Consider the following 20,584-nt stretch of genomic DNA (forward strand, 5'->3'; position numbering starts at 1 on the left):
CTTAAGTTCTGTTCTACAGCCTTGGTGTGTCCAGACCATTTGCTTGTTTGCTTGCTTTTGGCCTAGAATTCATGGCTCATACCCACTCTGGGGGATTGGCCATGAAAACATATGGTCACATATGAACGATAACTGCACTATTGCTTACAACAAAAAAAGAAAGAAAGTTCCAAAAAGAAGACAGTATATTAAAAAAAGAAGAGAAATATTCATACAGTGAGAAAAAAATCAACAAGAAAATAGACACAGGTAACCATACCTTGATTTCGGGAGCCGACGAGACAGCTGGTTTCGCCAAACCCGATTAATTTGGTATGTCGCGGATTTATCCAGATTCGAAAATTACTTCTCGACCCGCTGTTATTTTAGTATCTGTTAAAGTGGGTTTTATGTTGAAAAACGTTTAGAGTCTTGAATAAAATTACACACCGCATCGAATGCATCCCTGTGGCAATTTCCCAAAACAGAGGCACCAAAATTTAGAACATTTTCTCTGGTTAAATTTAAACTTAGTTTCGCAAACGGAATAGCTAGAAGTATTTTCCTAATTACTGCATAGTTTCGATATAAGCCAAAATAATGTTCAATAGTTTCTGATTCTTCGCAGAATGGACATAGATTTAACATCTTTCTTGTTTTGTTGCATATGATGACTCAATTTCTTGGATGGACAATTGCCCCTCAATGCAGGAGCATCACCATCATCACTTTGCCCGTGGTTTGAGTTTCGCTTTCATATGGTTTGCAGAAGATCAATGCCACCTTTCTGGATATTGTAGAACAAATAATTTTGGAGTGTCCCACGCTCGTTACCCAGCGAGTACTGCTCACAAAGGAATATGCACTTATTCAACTTAGAGGCACGACCCATGACGAATGCCTGTTGCCATAAGGATGTGCTACTAGACCTGACCAGGCCCATGGAGCCCTGCTAACTTTTTTAAAGAAAACGGTTTCAGCCGGACGTTTATAGACGTCTTTACGTGATAATTTATTTGTGTTTACATCGGTGTTGTTTCTTTCTTTTTCTTTATTTATTATTCTCTCTTTTTTATAAATGCGAAGCATTTCTAGCGAACGTCGGCGACTTTGAGCGTTTCTATCTATCTATCTATCTATCTATCTATCTATCTATCTATCTATCTATCTATCTACCTATCTATCTAGCCGCTTATGTTTGGGTGCTCTCGTGCTCACCCCCTTAGCTTGGCGTGAACAAAAATTAGCATGGGAGTGCAAGATGGTTTGGCGAATATGACGGGCTGGTCAAGACATGAATAATGTAATAATCTAGTCGTGTACGTCGTCGAACACTTCTAGCCAGACAGTGGCACACACCCACGGACGGGTATGTGCCGCTGATTGATTGATTTGTGGGGTTTAACGTCTCAAAACCACAATTTGGTTATGAGAGACGCCGTAGTGGAGGGCTGCAGAAATTTTGACCACCTGCGGTTCTTTAACGTGCACCCAAATCTGAGCACACGGGCCTACAACATTTCCGCCTCCATCGGAAATGCAGCCGCCGCAGCCGGGATTCGAACCCGCGACGTGCGGGTCAGTAACCGAGCACCTTATCCACAAGACCACCGTGGCGGGGTGGGTATGGGCCGCTGGTATGCGGGTATGTGCTACATGTGATTGGCACTTAGCATCTACCCAGGAACGACGAGAACACATATGGGCAATTTTAATGCACGAGTATTAAAATTACGAGATATCAGTAGCGTCGACTGACGAATGCGAAGAATAAATGTCAGTGTCCCAGCTGGAATCGAACCCAAACATTCTGCATGGCAATGAGTCGTTTTACCACAGACCTACGCCAGTTGTCGGAACTACTTTTCAAAGAGACAGTAATATTCGTGAAACGTCAACATTGGTTGCAGTGATGCCTACCCAATTTTATAAACATCACATTCCTTTGATAGAGCCGTCACGTTGGCTTGATTTATGTAGCAGTGCCCAGGATCAGCATCCTTGCGAGCATCAGCACTTTATATATACTTCTCGTGTTGCTACTACGCATGTTTCAGTTTGCATCGTTGCGCCAGTGTGAACAACTTGGTATATTGTTACGTGGAAAATAAAAGTAGTCAGTCCACAGTCACAACACAGCTCACCGACAACGTCCACTTCTTCGCTATGAATCTGAGGCACCGTTTTTGGGTATATCCCACTGTGCCCGGTTACGTTCAGCCCAAATCACGTAACAATATGAACATCTGCAACTCTTCAACTTGTGTCTGTGCGTGCAAAATTTGTACATATATTCAGCGTTATATCATGACGTGTCGCTCAATACAAAAAATTGCAACATGGTCACCTTCCCTGCGCATGTTTCGCATAACGTTGATTCCCATGTGCATGGGATCTGCCGAGTTTTTTTTTTCTGCCTTCTTTCTTTGGTTTCCTATTTCCCCTTTCCTAATGAGCAGGCAATCATTGGGATGCCCTACGCGGCAGTTACCATCTCTGCCCTACGTATTTTGTTGGTGCCTTCGTGCTTTTTGTTTATACAAACGTAATAAATAACAAATAAATTTTAGTCCTAACAATAGCCACTCAATGAGTTTTGTCAAGCGCCATCAATTTTTGCCAAAGGCACAAGTTTTTTTAAAGGGGTGTGGTGCGCAGAGCAAATGGTCTTCCACTCCAGAACTTACTGGCCTTCGAACCTAATTACCACCATTTCTTGTTCTTTCTTTCCCCACGCAGACTGGCATGCGGCCGCAGCCTCTGTCTGACTTCTGGCGCCTCGTGGAACACAGCTACGGCCGTCAATACTCGCAGACAGCACTGGAGAGCCTCTCCGACGGGCTGGTGTACACGCTGCTCACAGTCGAGGCCATGCACAGGGACACCACAAGTCCAGGTTCGTCCCACCACACCTTCTCCGAAGTGTTGCTTGTAGTTGTATTGCCACTTGCTGATCGTAATATCCTCGTGGTAAGTGCTCGCACCGAGACATTTTTCCCCTGATTAAAGCTCTCAAAGGCACAATGCGAGGTACCGCTAGGGTGCTTGTTATTTCTGGACATCCGCCGTACTGTCAAGTCCCAAGAAGGCGCCAATTTTAACCAATTTTATACGTGGTGGTGGGAATAGAGTTTCCTAATATTAACTTAAGGGGACACTGGCGCTTCGATTGCACAGATACCATAGATGTTACGGGCCTGACACGGATTTGTCTATAGTATTCGTCTTGCGGGTGACGAACGCATTTGTGGCTTCGTTTATTGCTGTGTTTTGGTCTTGTGTCAAAGAAAAGAACAAACTGTTTTTCACTTGGTGACCCGATTTGAAGTGGTAAGCCTGAAAGATATAGGTAGTGAAGCGTAGCTACTGAACATTTGCCGATTATTGTTCGTGACAAAGCAGCTGAAAGGCACGCGAAACCAAAACGAACGTTAAATATGACGACTAGACAAATCCATCTCCTATCCATAACTCTCATTCTCGCTGAAGCGTTGCAGCTTCTTGCGTTGCAGCTCCCATAGACACTAGAGCCAGAGTTTCCTCTTGTGTATTTTTACCAAACTGTATAGTAGTGGGCCTTTGAGCAAACCAGAGCAGACAAGATGGTGGGTCCGGCAGCATGAGGGAATTCGACGGTGCGCATATTCACTAGCATAGTCTGGTAAGTTGAAGAGTGCACGAGACAAGATCTTTTGATCGGCGTGGAGGCGGCGTTTTCGAGGGGGAGAAGGGGCGCGCGCGTGGCGTCTTTTGGTGCCTTTTTAGGGGCGAAGCTCTTTATAGCAACACCCGCTCGTCCCTCGTAGCCGTTGTAGTGTGTAAAACGTATAACATTTTGACGTCCAAGGTGGTGCCGGTGAGAGATTTCTTCTGTACGTTGTTGAACAATAAAAGATAATGGTCAATGTACATGCCAATGGTTGGTAAAAAGGAATGAGACACAAGAGCATTCGGCTTTCAGTCAACGCGCACGCTGCGATTCCCATTAGCAGCCATTGGCATGTACATTGAGCACTATCGAACAAGAAAGGGTTGCTACATAATACTCGCTGGGTGTAACCTCCTTAGCTTTAGAAAAGTTTAGCGAGCGTTGAGCCGCAGTGCCATGAATACAATGAACTAGTATATACAATGAACTCGAGGTGGTTAAAGATGGGAAGTATACCCGAAGCGGAAGCCGTAAGAAAGTGTGTGTGTGCCACCTCTAGTTTAGTGCTTGGAATGTCCGATGGATGGAGGTGCTTGTATATGGTGAATATATGATGAAAAGATGCGAGATGGTGGTACTTGGTGTGTTGAATAGATGGACGAACGAACACACATACAGATGCATGGACGGACGCACGGATGGCTGCACGGACGGATGGACGCATCGACGGACGCAGGAGCGAATGCATGGACGAAAGCAGGGACGGACGCACAGATGAACGTGGCGACGCACGAACAGACGCACGCATGGACGGGCGGATGGACGCACGGGCGGCCACACAGACGCACGCAGGAATGTACGGAGGCTAGAACGAATGGATCCATCATTCACTCCACGGATATGCTGCCATTTTTTTCTTGACATGTGTGTTTGATGTTTCTTACATTAAATGTAATTGACAAAACTGTCTCGAGGCACTTGACGAAAACAGTACTGTTTGTGACCTTTTTTACATTGTGCTTGAAAAGTAGGGGTGGTTGTCGCTTGATCTTTGAGTTATATCAATCATGAACACAACGTGATGGCTTGAGTAGCAATGCTTTACATTGTGATGACAGAATGTCTTTTTTTTTGCAAAAAAAAAAAACAGTCAAAAGCTCTCAGAAAAAAAAAGAAAAATGCAATAAAGAAGGCAAAGTTGCCCTATCACTTTGCACTCGACTGTGCATTGATAGTCGTCACTTGTCTGGTGAACAAGGCAGAGCATAGATACTGTATCTCCAAGAACGTATTTTTGTAACTAGTTGAGAACACGAGTATAGTTTTTCTAGCGTTTTTTTTTTGTATACCAGGAAGCCAACTTGCTTGAGTCTTCTTACAGAAGTTCCACGTCGTTTCTTGTCTATACAGGATGTTTGTGGTTCAAATGGTAGCGGTCATCGTGAAAACTACGCTGAAAATCCTCATTCACCTAGAAACTCGCGTACTCTGAGGTTAAAAACACTGCATGCAGCTCAAATATAGGTAGGACACTGATTGTTAGCCAACTTGCAATGAGGAATGTATCCGGGTGACTCTATATTGGCAGCCTTGTGTGTATCCACACAAGCAGTCCTCAAATGCGACGCGATAATAGAGGCATGATGAATGCTTGAGTTTGATAGCAGTACAAGAAAAAGTCTCCGCGAAGAACAGCGTGGTGGACCGGTGCGGGACGCCACTGTAGCAGACAGTGCGCCTTGAGTAGCGCAAAATCTGCAGTGCCGTCAGTTCTTGCGACCGCCGACTCTGCTCCACTGGTGGAGGTACGGAGCTTTGAAACTAATTTTATTAGATGCGAATCAGCTCTTAGACTCAGGTGTGTTGCACCGTACATACTTGCGTCCACACGAGCGCACCACAAGGCATTCCCCTCGTCACAGGTGTTGGAGCGGTGCGAAGCAGGACACGCCGCAGGTGCGTGTTGACGTCACGCTCTCCTCGCAGTGCGCGCTGACTTCACTCTGTCCCTCGCTTGCCGTGCTCTCGTCGCAGCACCCGCAGCTTCCGCTTCGTTCGTTCTCCCGCAACACCTGCTGCTACCGCCACTCGCTCTGCTACCGCGACTGCCGCTCGCTAACCTTCCAACTCGTTGGTTACCGCGCAAGAAACCTGTCGCGTGCGTAACGTACGCGTTGCAACATGTTTGTACGTGTCCCAAGACCTACGCCAACCATCGCTTCGAACTAATCTTCCGGCGCTCACCACAGCACCCGCGTTAGCGCCATTCAACCCGTGACGCCACCCTTGCGCAACGCTGCTGCTTGGCGCCCCATCAGGGTTCTTTTTGGGATGATGGTGTACATTTTCTAGTAACGCTTGTTTCACTTCAAGGTTGGTTCTGGACGTGGTCTTTGTGATGAGCTATTGCAGCAAAGCACGCGCACTGTCGGAGGTAATCACATGCGCTATTTTTAGCTGCGTTTGTTGCATCAACAAACACCTTATAAGTGGCGAACGCTTATAGAGAATCGTGAATTTTCGATGGCATTGTCATGTGCTTCGCAGATTCTACCAGCACGTGAACTACACCTGCCGTTCGTTAGCATGTAATTATTCGTTAGCACTAATTTAGCTTTCCATTGATTATTTAAATATAAGTACCAGGGCATATCGTGAAATTGACCGTGTTACTTTCTTGTCACTGCTAAAATTTAGGGAATTAGATGAGCATTATTAACAGAACTGCGGAACAACCCTGTGCCGCAATTGTAGGTCGAAGCGGTAGAGGCCTACAAGGCTTACCATTTTTTGCGACTGTAAATCGTGTCATCCGTATGGAAAGTCGACTGCACCTCCTGTTACTGCAAGGTGGCACCATACGTGTCCGCCACATTCATGCCCGAGTACACAAATGGCAACAGTTGCCTAGTGATCCAAGTGTATGTGCATAATGATGTTTTTGAGCGAAGAGGGTCGTCTTCCGGTGTTTCTATCAAGAGGGCTTAATCAAGTGCGAGGCACACGGGATGGCTTTATGCTCTCCCATAATAGAGTTTCTAGTCCTCAAAATCGCTGCCCATTTTTTCCAAACACACATGTTTGTGCACTTGAACATATATTAGTATTTTGTGTTATAATAAACTTTATGCTTTAACACCATCGAGTATGCAGACACAAAGTGCCAAACTTTCATTGTAGAGTATCAAAATCTAAATTAGGTTTCCACATGCTGTGGCTCACGGTGTAGCATTACACGGCTACAGGCAAGGAGCTGTTTGCTCATGTACCTACAATGTATACATCGGAATGGTTCGTGAAATTCAATGCACAACTCAAGGAAGCGTGTGCTATGCTTCCTTGTGCATTTTTTCATATGCACTCGTGGTATGCTGTGCATTTGAATGCGCGCAGTCAACACGTGCCAGGCCGTTAGGAATATATTCCACTGAAGATTTCCCTGGTCTCGTTTTATTATTGCTCTATTTCCGAAAGTCATTTTTTGCATATAATAGGGCACGGTACAAGTCGAAGACAAGTATAAAAGAGAAGAATGCAAAATGTGTCCATGAAAAAGCAGCAGAAAAGTTCATTGTACAAGATATAAATTAGAAATGTAAAAAAATTGACCAGATTGAAATTCGCAGGCCCTGTGATGTACACACATAAAGAGAACATGATTTTCATTTAGCGCAATACTGAACAAAGTGCCGAGGGACTTTTAATGAGACAGACTCATGAAGTTCATATAAATGTCAGTGCATGGTGAAAGCAAAGAAAAAGCTCAATATACCTAAGTAAGAAAGAATAATAAAATAATATACATATATTGTACTAATAGCACCACAAAACAGCCAGCTATGTGTTAACTCCGATGTTGCACAAACGTTTTTGGAATGGCGGACACCTTCACTTCTAATTAACGAAATAATAAAAATGGCAGCATATCTGCGGGGTCAATGATGGAGAGTGGGGCGAAGCATCTGTCTGTCCATTCGTTTTTGCATCTCTCCATCCATGCGTCCGTCTGTATGACCGTCCGTGCGTTCATCCGCCCGTCCGTGCGTGCGTCTGGTTGTGCGTCCACACGTCCATCCATGCATCCCTCCCTGCGTTCGTCCATGCATCCGCCCCTACGACCGTACATGCATCGACCTGTCCATGCAGCCATTCGTGCGTCCGTCCATGCATCTGTCTGTGTGTCCGTTCGCCCATCTTGTCAACACTTCAAGTATCACCATCTCGCATTTTTCATCATATATTCCGCATATAGAAGCCCCGCCATTCAGTGGACATTCCAAGGACTAAACGGGAGGTGGCACACGCACACTTTCTTACGCCTTGTGCTTCGTGTCTACTTTTCACCTTTAACCACCTTGAGTTCATGGTATATACTAGATCACTGTATTCATGGCATTGTGGCCCAACGCTCGCTAAACATTTCTAAAACCAAGGAGGTTACATCCAGCGAGTAGAACGTAGCAACCCTTTCTTGTCAGATAGTGCTGAATGTCCATGCCAATGGCTGCTAATGGGGAATGAGAGACAGGAGAATTCGGCTTTTAATTAACGCACACGCTGCGAGTTTTTTATTGTTCAACAACGCACAGGAGAAGTCTCCCACCGGCACCACCTTGCAGGTCAAAGCGTAAGACATGTAATGCACTACTACGAGGGACGAACGGGTGGCGCTTTAAGGAACTTCGTCCTTAAAACAGATTTAGCAAGGTCACTAGCACGTTACGCGAAAAATAGCAAGACAGATGATTTATAGTACTTGGCGACTACTTCAGAGTTCGCTGGTGGCAACGGGGCGTAGACAATGCTCAGTTCATGCAGTAGGACACAACGTTCGAGGAAAACTGTATTACTCAATGTCGCGAGGGAATAAGCCTACATATTTTTTCTCGCCGCCGAATACAATGCCTATAGCTAAACATGACGTAGTGAGGATGATATGCCTGTTACTCTGAGCACTCGAGAATCACAAATGAACTCAAACATTAGACTTCTGCGTATAGGACAAGAAATTGCACATTTATGACCTAAGAAAGACTGCTTCATGCCTACACGTAAATCTTAGAGCAATTCTCAGAGAAAAAATATATTAACACGACGAAAGAAAAAAGTGTAAACTTAAGGGCACGTTTTCTTTGTTAGACACCATACTATAGACAACAGTAGACGGTGCCATGAAGTATATTAGGGGTTGTTATTAGAAATATTTGTATTCTTCAACGTGAATAAAGAAAGAACTGCGTGAAAAAATACCTTACCGACTGCAGGGACCGAACCTGCAACCTCGAACAGCACATTCTGTCTTTAACCACTGAGCTACGGTGGCGGTAATCCTTTCTTCTACATTACAGAGCATATATGCGCGTTTAAAACAGGTAGCATCAGTCAGCGTCGTGAATTGTCATTACGAAGAGTGTGGAACACTTTTTTCGCCTTGTTGGTGTCACGTCGCACGTGATCTCATTGTGAGCTGGCAGTTGGCCAATAATTCATCACATACCACCTTAATCCTTTAAGTCTGCCCTCGCTATAAATGAAGGACAAAAAGTGTATACTTAAAGACTCACTTTTCCACGTTTCACACATTATTTATGAGAACTAACAGACAATGATGCCAAGAAAAGTATAGGGAATCTTATTAGAGGTGTTAGGACAGTGCAATAAAGGTATGCAGGCATTGAAAGTATGAGGTAGGAAGTTCTCGTTTGTAAGTTCGATACCATTTTCTTTTCCAGGCACATTTCTCGTTTTTATTGGTGCAGTATTTGCAAATTGAGTAACAAGAAAAAGATAGCACCAGCTAGAGAAGCCTCGCGCGCGTAAAATTCACCGTTAATTACACGCTAAATCGACTGTGAACACGCAATGTATATGCTTCTAAACAGTTCTTCATTTTTTCCATCTCAAATCATATCTTTAGGCAGATGCCTTAAAATTAAATTCATGACAAAGGAAGGTTGCACGCGTACTTTTAAAACTTCTACTGCAACCATTTAGTGCCTCAACCACGCACTTAAACTGCTGTTTCAATTTTAGTACACCTTTGTAAAGTAACAAAATGTTTCTTTGTTTTCCTTTCATTACCGAGATCCAAACTTGATTTCAAGCATGGCAACGCAATTGTTTCTTCTCTTCAGAGCTTAGTAGGCCGCAAGACTTCCACGACATTCGATCAATGCCAGCGACGGTGGATTTCCGTGGTCCTACTTAAAATAAAACAATAGATTTATTAACGACTCCCCGAGGAGTCGACAAGACGTCTATCTACCTCTCCCTCCGCCCTCTTTTCCACGTTACCGCACGGTATTTATCCCGAGTACCGCAAAAATTGGTCGATTTTTCGAACCGCCTCAAGAAAAGGCAAAGCCATACGATCAATTCGCAAGGCTGCGCCAGCCACAGGACCCTTGATGTGGGCAGTTTTCTATGGCTTGGTTCTAGTATTTTACAGCAGATTAATTTTCAATTTATTGATTATTATTTTGGAACTGCCGTGGAATTTCGCAACCCCACCGCGCGGCAGATGTAAGGGGCGAGGTAGTATTGGAAGCAGTCGTTACGATGGCCGTACCCCTATTTTTCCTCAACTTAAGACGGTCTCGATACGATAGCGTCGACGTGCGAACACTAATTTCGAAAGCATAATTATAAAATGGCAATCTCCGCCCCCGTGGCACATTCGCAAGAACCTGCTGCCTCTTTTTTTTATTGATATGATATATAAGGAGATGTTGGCGCACCATTATGGCGCCGGCTACTCCTTAGCCGTTGATTGAAACTTGAACACGTATCTTGAAGCAAAACATACAAAGCAGTGCAGGGAAAATAGAAATCTTGGGCACAGATATGCAAAGACACACTTATACGCACATATCACAATGGTCAGTAAATGTTCGAAAGTCAATGTAAGAAGTTTCTGGAAATGTACCTCGTTAATATTCGGTCCACCAGCACAAAACAGCAAAGCACACGTCTGGTCCTTATAAAGATGCATTCGCTCGTATGTACATAATAGTGGACACGTCATTCATTTCACAACACACACGTGATGGGTGTCACATGGTACTGTACATAATAAGTACATGTGTTACAAATGAAAGTTTGTTCTTTGTTAATACTTATCAGCAATCCCGCTGTCTTGTAAAAAACGTGTTAATGCTTTTAAAGCGTGGGACTGTAAAACTCCGGTTGGCCATGGGCCCAGAAGTTTTTTCATGCTAAATGGTCTGCGGTCCAATGCGAACAGTTCGGACTTAAGACGGCGTCTTGGCGTGTCATGATGTGGACAGTCTATGATAAGGTGACAGACGTCTTCATCTATAAATCCACATTCGCATTCGGGAGTTTCAGCTCTGCCGATTCTGTGCAAAAAATGTTTTGTGTATGCGGTGCCTAGCCTCAATCGGTGAATTAGAGTTTCTATCCTTCTGTATAATGCCAGCGTAATTTTGAATTTAATAAAAGGATCGATGTGATATAAATTGCAGCTCTTTGTACTTTTGTCAAACCAAGCAGTTTCGCTCATTCTGAATATTGTGTTCTTTATAATACTACGCAATTCATTTTTCGAAATTGGTAAAGAAACAGTAACGTCTTTACGATGTGCTTGTCGTGCTGCTTCATTGGCAGCTGTGTTTCCAGGAATGTTGCTGTGGCCAGGTATCCACTGAAATTTGATCTCATGTTGCGCCTTCTTTGCTTTGGTGAGCTCCTTCAGCGTTTCGTATGTCATTCTGTCACTTATTACCGTCCTGTTTGTACTGGAGAGTGATCTTAATGCGGCCTGTGAGTCACTGAAAAGTACCCATTTTCTAGCGTCTGCTACCGAGTTTATAAACTTTAGAGCATACAGAATAGCGAAGAGCTCAGATGTAGTAGATGACGTCATGCGACATAATTTAAACGATTCCTGAATATTGAGCTGTGGTATGATAAATGCCGATGTTGAAGACGTTGTAGTACTTGAGCCATCTGTGGAAATATGTATGTACCCTGGATACAGCATGTGTAACTGATAAAGCGCTAGTTGTTGAGCAGCTTAGATAAACATGTCTCTCTTTCTGATAATGCCATCCACTGAGAATTCAATGCTTGGTATTACAAGCAGCCATGGAGGATAGGTCATTTCAGAGCTCCAAAATTTATTTCTGGGTAGTATATGTACATTACTCTGTACATCGTTATGAGCATTGCTTTTATCTCTTAGTAAAATCTCCAGTGCCAATGGGTGGTCCTTGTGTTGCGTCTGTAAGCGAAAAAAATGGCGGCATGTTTCAATTGTTCTCATGACTCGAAAGGGTGGTTGCCGAGTCTCTGCTATGACAAGGCTGCTGGAAGTCGCTCGTGGAACACCTATGCAGGCGCGCAGTCCCCTAGCTAATAGTCTTTGAAGTCGCTCCTCTGAAGTGCGAGAAAGGCCGTGTAACACTGCTGCAGAATATGCAACTTTTTGTCGTAATAAAGCATCGTGAACAGCGAGCATGGATGATACAGATCCGCCCCATGATGTCCCAGCAATTCTGCGGAGTATATTCACTAACGTATTCACCTCGTTTTCGAGTTTATTTATGTGAGGTGCCCATGATAGCTGCCTATCAGGTAATACTCCGAGAAACCGATGCTGTGTCACAATCATTAGTGGTTCTTCATCTAAATTGAGATTGAAGTTCTTTAACTTCTTACGGGTGAAGGGCAATACAGCTGTCTTTGCGTGCGATAGAATCATTCCTCTTTCTTTTAAAAAGTTGTTGATAATATTTATTCCGTCTTGCAATGCAATCTGAATTAACCGTATGTCCGTGCCAGATGCCCAAATGCACACATCATCTGCATATAAGGAGTATTTCAACCTGGAAGGCAGTCTTTTAGCTAAATCAGCCATAACACAGTTAAAAAGAAGAGGGCTGAGTACGCTTCCTTGTGGCACTCCCTGTCTGACGTCGTGTTCTGCACTTTTTCCTTCGCTCGTCTGAATGAATATTTTACGACCTGATAAAAATTTGGATACCCATCGCAAAGACCTGGCGGACAGTCCGAGCTCCAACATACTCAGCAGAACATGAGTGTGACTGACTGCGTCAAATGCCCTTGTGATGTCCAAGAACACTGCGACCGTCAAACTACCACAGGTGCGTTCATGCTCCACATACGTTACTAAGCCCAGTATTGCATTCATTGTGCATCTATGTTTCATAAAACCTGTCAAGTAGTTGGAGAATACACCAGTTCTGTTGCACCACCATTGAAGTCGCGCATCAATCATTTTTTTCATTACCTTACACAGACAGCTTGTCAGACTGATTGGACGGAAGGATTCAAGGTTCGAGGGCGTCTTAGCCGGTTTTAAGATCGGAATGATGCGAGCAGACTTCCAAGCCTCGGGTACAATTTCTTGCGTCCATAGATTATTGTAAATATCTAAGAGAATAGTTGTGCCTGTGGGCCCAAGGTTCTTTAGCATATTGTACCTAATGTCGTCCGGTCCAGAGGCCGATTTTTGACGACATGATGCTATAGCACAATGCAGCTCCCTTAACGTAAATACAGGGTCTAGTTGAGAATGCTGGGCCCAAAAGCAAGCATTAATTTTCTGGCTGGCTAACGCGACAGAATTATCAAATAAGGCACATTGTGATGCGGCGGGCCTACTGATAAGTTGACAAAACTCATCTGCTACCACAGCTTCCGGTTTGTCCAAGGCTACAGCAAGAGCACGAAATGGGAAGCTCTGTGATACAGGCCCACTAAGTGCTCGAATTACAAGGCAAATTCTTGGAACAGGTGTGTGGGGAGAGAGCGTGGCACAGAAATCACGCCAGCGCCGTTTACCTAAATTTTCGAGCCGTCTGCCCATTACACTGTTGATTTTCTGTGCATTTTTGTATGCTTCTAAACTTCCGCTGCGTCGATATGCCCTTTCTGAACGTCGTCTGATGGCTCTTAGATGTTCATACTCTCCATCGACTGCAGCATAGTCTTTCGGAATCGGGACTTTCTTTGTGCATTTATTCGCATTATCTTGCAGAAATTCAGTAAAGCTTTCAACTGTCGTGAGTTCACTATTTCGGTTTGTTAGGTGGTACCGAAAAGCTTTGCAGTTCGTCAGTTTGCTGTAGCGTCTGGTGTCTTTTCGCAAGTAAGGGTGTTTTATTAGATTGGGAAAATGGTCACTCCCACGTGTTTCTACATCCGTTGTCCATACCTAACCAATCACTAGATCTTGGGAACACAAGGTTACATCGATGCAACTAGAGTAATTATGCCCTCGGAGAAAAGTTGGAAAGCCGTAATTAAAAATTGTCGAATTGCATTTCTCTGCGGCACACTCAACAATGTTCCCACGTGCATCATATCGATCACTACCCCAGATTATGTTGTGCGCATTAAAGTCTCCGCATATAAACTTATAGGAATTAGAAATGTTGAAGATATTTGTTAGCTTCCACCGAAATGCGGCTTGAAGGTTGTAGGTAAAAATTGATCACTGTTACGCACTGCTCACCAAACGATACTTTGCAAGCGACGAATTCCGGGAAGTCCGAATCACTTGAGTGAACTTGGTGAGAAGGTAGGTCTTTCTGACGCACAAATTCACTCTGCTAGGACCACTTCGACGAGATGACTTATATATCACGTAGTTGGAGAGGCGGAAATCATCATTCATTCCTGCCTCTTGGATGCAAAGTATTCAAACATTATACTGCAGAAGGAGTTTACGGAAGTCAGCACACTTCCTTCGAAGACCATTGGCATTCCACTGGTATATGGAGACATCTTTGTAGCGCTTATTCATATGTTACTTGTCGCAGGTTTGACCCGTACTGTTGACACAGTAGTGCTTCCAGAGGCAGCAGGGCTTTTACTTTTGGCAGGTTGTTTGCTTCCGGTGGAGCAGACAGGATTGCCTTAAGTGCTGCGAAAAGCATTGGCAGAATCAATTGCATGACTGATGCAGAGGCACGGTCTCCATTGAATGGTTGATTTTTTGAGGCCTGTTGAGAATGACGTGACGTTTCGATGTTGTAGTTGGGGCGAACACTGGCACTGTAGGTTTTGCTACTTTCCGGCAGAGGTCGCGTGGGCGTTCGCAGCTTTGACGCGTAGGTTGGGTTACTTGAAGGTACTTCTCGTGAGTGGTCTCTCGGGTGTGCTCTTGGCGGCTCTCTTGGCGGTTCTCTTGGCGTGCTTGTCGGCTGTTGTTGCGGTGACCGCTTAGGTGGATCACGTACAGGATGAGCAATCTCAAGGTTTGGAGATGGTTCATTGGGGTGCGGTTTTCGTTCATGGATGAGCTCATGCCGACGCATTTTTGCAGCAGCTTTACTTTGCGGGCAGCCTGAATATGAGGCAGCCAGATTACCTGCACAGTTTGCACACTTAGGCTGAAGAACAGACTTGCACTCCTTATGATGGTGTTCTTCTGAGCAGATCTTACACCGGCGTGTGTTACGGCAACTTTTCGCCATGTGTCCAAATCGCTGGCAGTTATAGCACCGAAGCGCTGGACCAAGATATTCTTCCACTGGGTGACTGGTGAATCCTAAGTAGATTCTTCCTAGAATCGGGCGGTCATCTCGAAAAGTCAGAATCACTGAGTGAAGTGGACGCGACGTTACTCCTCCATCTTCCTGGCGGTAGTATTTTATTTGCCGTCGCGCCGATATAACCCCTGCATCTCTCAAGTACTCTAGGAGTTGTTCATCTGAATACTGCAGAGGAACTCATGTTTTACTTTCCCAACGTTCCGAGTGTATGACTCTGGGATGAAAGGCGTAACTTCCAGGCCACCTACATTTGAAAGCATCAGAAGACGCTTGGCTGAACTTAAGGAAGGAACGCTGACACTGAAGCTTCCATCTCTGGTCGTTCTGAATGACTGCACTTTTTCTTTAGCAGCGGAAACTACTTCAGCTGACACTCGATTGGGGTTCACTTTCCAGAAGCTAGCACCTTCAGCTGTTGGACGAAAGACGACTGGGATACCCTCTGCTCGTTTATTTTTATAAGTAAGCAACGTAAATGTTTCATCTTCGCCCATGTCTTCTTCTTCACTTAGGTAATAAGTTGACGTTTTATCGTCGAGAAGATTCTCTTCTAAGCGAGGCTTCTTGCTCTCAGCTTCATCGTCTTCCATTGCTGCTGTGCTCGCTGGAGCCATTTCGCGGTTGTGAATTTGCAAACGTGCCGGCTTTATGATGCTTGGGCGCACCTGTAAGCCCCCAGGCTTTTCATTGTGTCCTGCACTATCACTCATGTGGTTTAAGGAGGAAGCAACAAAAAGGGAGAAGGCAGGGAGGTTAACCAGAAAAACATCCGGTTGGCTACCCTACACTGGGGGATAAAGGAAGGGGACAAGAAAGACGAGAAAGAGGGAAGAGAGGGAAGAAAGGGGTGGGGGAGAGACTGACAGTAATTTCACTGCAGCGTGTAGAACTCTACCGCATGTCAGAGGCGTTCACACAAGCCTGTCTTTCTCAGGAAACGCAGCAGGGCTTTCACTGCCTTGTGGGCTGTCGAGGCATGTGTACGTTGCTGTAATAACACCTGCACAGAAAGAGGCCGATCATCCAGTCGCCGCATTGCGTTGGAAAGTACTTGTCTCTCTGAGGCAAATCGAGGACAATGACACAGCAGGTGTTCGATATTTTCGTCGGTTCCGCAAACGACGCACGCCGCACTGTCAGTAATTCTGATTAACGTGGTTTAACGCACTTGGACGAGCATAAGGCTCGTGGCGATGGCTACCAACCACCGCAGTTGTCGCGTACTAGCGAAGTCTTTGATAAAGGAACCTTGTACCTGTAGGGCACCGAGCCTTCGAAGTTTTTACCCGACGTCTTGTTGGCACACCGCGAAGAAATGAATGTCAGCGTAATAGTCAAAGAAAAGAGCAGAAATTGAACAGTGCACAGAAACAGCGACTGAACAGATCCACTTCTTCTTCTTCTTGTTCCCTGTGCCTCGTTAGTTTCACGAATATATACGCCTCTCACTGATTTTTCTAATACATTATTTATGTAACTTTTTTCAGAAACAAGGCTAGGCAGATATGTAACGTTTGGATAGCTCCTTGATTCGAAACCTCCTTTTTAATGGTGAAAATATATGTCGCGTGTTTCAATCGGTGACAAATAATTTGAGACGATGATGTAAGGAGTTGGCTGAATAATACCTTATTGTAATGACAGGGGTGGTTCGTCACGTTTGCCCGTGTGTGGTCTACAAAATAAATGATATGAGATGATGTAGGAGTAGATCTCGAATAACATTTATAACAACTAAGGAATCGATCGACTATCACAAAGACAAGCATAGAAATACACACTCAAACTACCTAAAGACCGAGTGGCTACGGTTCAATCTACGTGGCTACACGATCGCTCCCGATTTGTTGAACCAGCGTCCCGAAGTGGCGACCGTCCACGCACGACGATGACCTTTGTCCGTAGAGAGCACAAGCACGCAGGTGGCACGTCCCGCGTACGCAGTCACAGCAGGAGACAACACCTCTGTAAGGCCTCACGTTTTTATACGGCTTTCAGCCATCCCAGGTGGCGTCGGTGATCCGGAACCCGTCGTCCCTGTCACGCACGCCGACATAGCAGGAGCCGTGCCCGGTGTCGGTAGCCCCGGAAAGGTGCCTTTGCTCCCGGACATTGATCCACAGGGAACAGACACGAGGAGCTCAACGGACAGCGCCCCGGTCTGGCGTGTCTCGGCTGGAGCCACCGTGAGGACCACCAGGCCAGCACCAGGCCCCCTGTAAATACGGCCACGAAACCTCCAAGGACAGCGCTCTGGTCCGGCATGTCCCTCGGCTAGGTCTTGCTGGGTTCTCTGTGCGTTACTTGGTTAGTTTGTTTGTTTGTCTCCCAATATAAATATAATTGGCACGTACCCACCAGGGGGGATTGACCAAGAATGCAACATTGAGACTGTTAAGTATTGTTTTAGGTAAGCTATGAAATTAAAACCATAAATAGAGAAATGAAATGTCGATAATATGCAACACACTCAATTTAACTACAAGTATTATGCTTTTCAGCTTGTATTCCAGACTGCCGTGACAACCTGTTGGGAAAGTTGGTGAAAACTTAGGTTTTAACTCAATGAAATGACGAATAATTCTAAATATCCGATTAAAATAGTACTCGCTGAGTAGTTTTAATGAAATTATACACGGCATCAAAGGCATCCCTGAGGCAGTATCCCAAGCCTGAGGCAACGAAACTTAAAAAAAATTCCTCCGATAAGATCAAACTTTTTTTTGCAAAAAGAGTAAATAAATGTCGAGTTCTAATACGAGACTATCTTGAACATGACATAAAGGAATGTGCACTATTTTCCAGTTCTCCGCAGAATGGGCAGAGAGCTGATGTGGTAAGACCAGCCTTGTACAAGAAAAGTTTAATGGGGAAACATGACATCGAAACTTGGTGATCGTCACTTCTGATTGTCGAGGATGGCTCCACTTTGGTTTCCATAAATATTTTAGGGGATTATATTCCGTCTACGTGATTACTGCTTTCATACCATCAGTGTGAATAGCTCATCTTCTAAACCTGATTGCAGTGAAGTAATATACCACCGGTAGAACCTGAACTTTTGGCAGATAGTGATGAGTGGGCTAAGGGGTCGGCCATTTCATTTAATGTCCCCACGTGCCTCTTTTCTTTCTCTCCCTTTTCCCTCTCGTGCCGCCGCCTCACGTTACACTTGTCGCTGGCTCGTCTTCTTGTCACCATCCTTGTCTTTCTCGGACGTCCGCACAAAGATTTCCAAATTCTTTTAAAGTTCACACGCACACGCATTTACGCCACATAGAGTTCGTCCATGCATTATACTCATCTAGACGGGCGTTCGCGTGCGTCAGAAACAGCGACAACGGCACAATTCGTTGGACTACTTACTAGGCGCAACTGGTCAAGGACGTTGAGGAAAGAGAAATGGGCAGGGCAGACATGCTTCTAGGGTACGTATCTAAAAACATTGTTCAGGGCGGTCGCATTTTTCATGGAGGCGGGAATGCTTGAAGCCCGTGCGCATAAATTTAGGTTCATGTTAAAGAACAACTCATGGTAAAATTTGTGGTTTTGGTATACGTGAAAGCCGAACAATCATTATTAACGCTTCTGCTACAAGGAGCTTCCCTCATAGCCACAGCATGGGCTGCTATGTGTAGGCGTCTTCGGAAAGAATGGTTGACTATTTATCAGACCATGTACTATGGGGTACAATTCAAGAGGAGAAAGGTCGAAGGAGTAAGCCCGCCTTGGCTTTAACGTGCACCTGAGTACACATGTGTTGTTGCATTTCGCGCCTGTTGAAATGCATCCACTGTTGTCGGGGATCGTCAATCTCAAGTAAAGCTCAACACTTTGGCCAGAAACAAGCAGCTGTTATTTTGAGGTTGGCTGAAAATTCGCTGATGCCTGTTTTAGCTGTCACGCACAATGAAGAGATGAAAACTATGTTCGTGGACTGTGAGCTTCCACAACAAACATAGGCTCTAGGGTTCATGATGTGTAGGTTGAGTGGCCGAATACTATAGACCTTTTAAATGCGAAGCATTTTTTAGCGAACTTCGGCGACTTTGAGCGTATCTATCTATCTAGCCGCCGACGACTTTTAGCTCTCCTGGCCGTTTTGTTAATGGTATCAATACCAAATGTGGTATGGCAGAGCATTACTGCATGAAGAGATTAATTTATTGTTCATAACATGACTATCATGACATGTATGTCATTAAGGTCACGATTTATATTTCAAGTTCTTGCTGCTCTTACGGTGGTTTCGTTCGCATGTAATGTTGCGAAATTTGCATGGTATGACATGACTGCATGGCAAACAAAAGGGACAGAGGCTAACGTGGAAATCATGACATGCATGTCATGTGAAACATGATTCATGACTAGGCAGCACGCTCATGGTACGCTCGCAGTCGCTTCGCTAGCTTGACATATACCAAATTTGGTGTGACGGGACGTGAATGGATGAAGAAGGTATGCGACTGGTGCAAACATGATAATCATGATATACGTGTCATGTAAAAACAGGATTACAAGCCACACTCATGATGCGCTCGCGGCCGTTTCGCTAGCTTCACAAACACCAAGTTTGGTATTACTGGACGGGAATGGATGACGAAGGTATATGACTGGTTCAAACATGATAATCATGAGACGCATGTCATGTAACAACATCATTACATGCCACACCCATGATGCGCTCTTGGTCGTTTCGTTAGCTTCACATACACCAAAATTGGTATTACGTGACGTGAATAAATGACGAAGGTATGTGACTGGTGCAAACATGATAATCATGAGATGCGTGTCATAATTTGACTACCTGCCACACTCATGATGTGCTTGTTGCCGTTTCACTAGCTTCACATGTACCGAAATCGGTATTACGTGACGCGAACGGATGACATATGTAAATGACACGTCTAAACATGATATTCATCCCATGCGTTTTATGTAACAAGACTACATGCCACACTCATGATGCGCTCGCAGCCGTTTCGCTAGCTTCCCATATGCCAAATTTGGTATTACATGACGTGAATGGATGAAGAAGGTGTGATACTGGTGCAAACATGATAAACATGAGATGCGTGTCATGTGAGGACATGACTACATGCCACAGTCAAGGCGCCAATACATTTCGACGTGACACGGTGCGCGTGCTCGCCGGCGTCCATTTCGTCGCGTCACGCCGGCCTTGCCACGTCAGGCGCCGGTCCTGCCATTATACTCGCAGGCGCACGCCGCGCTGCGTTGCTTTGACACATGCGCGTTTCAGCGCGTCCGGCGTCCCTCCGTCAAGGAAAGAGGGCGACGCAGTGTGCTTTGGGTAGCGCATCGGCGCGAAATTCAGCATGTTTCTTTTCGGGCCGGTTGCCGTCGGACCACACCGACGGATGCTGGTCGCGTATGGCTCTATAGTCTATAGAGT

At 45.0% G+C, this 20,584-nt stretch overlaps 1 protein-coding gene across 1 annotated transcript; it reads left to right on the forward strand.

Annotated features, from left to right (window-relative positions):
• The first annotated feature begins 2,724 nt into the window (after positions 1-2,724).
• Positions 2,725-17,391, forward strand: LOC142817304 (uncharacterized). Its single transcript, XM_075894350.1, has 2 exons — positions 2,725-2,875; positions 17,167-17,391. Exons 1-2 carry the CDS (start codon positions 2,725-2,727, stop codon positions 17,388-17,390), a joined length of 375 nt encoding a protein of 124 aa, XP_075750465.1. The 3' UTR covers position 17,391.
• Positions 17,392-20,584: the final 3,193 nt, after the last annotated feature.

This window comes from Rhipicephalus microplus, chromosome 5 (genome assembly GCF_043290135.1).
Source record: "Rhipicephalus microplus isolate Deutch F79 chromosome 5, USDA_Rmic, whole genome shotgun sequence".
Taxonomy (NCBI): domain Eukaryota; kingdom Metazoa; phylum Arthropoda; class Arachnida; order Ixodida; family Ixodidae; genus Rhipicephalus; species Rhipicephalus microplus.

Coding starts and splice junctions, on each gene's coding strand:
- LOC142817304 (XM_075894350.1), top strand. CDS start 2,725: ATGCGGCCGCAGCCTCTGTCTGACTTCTGGCGCCTCGTGGAACACAGC. Junction 2,876..17,166: donor CAGGGACACCACAAGTCCAG/GTTCGTCCCACC, acceptor TACGGCTTTCAG/CCATCCCAGGTGGCGTCGGT.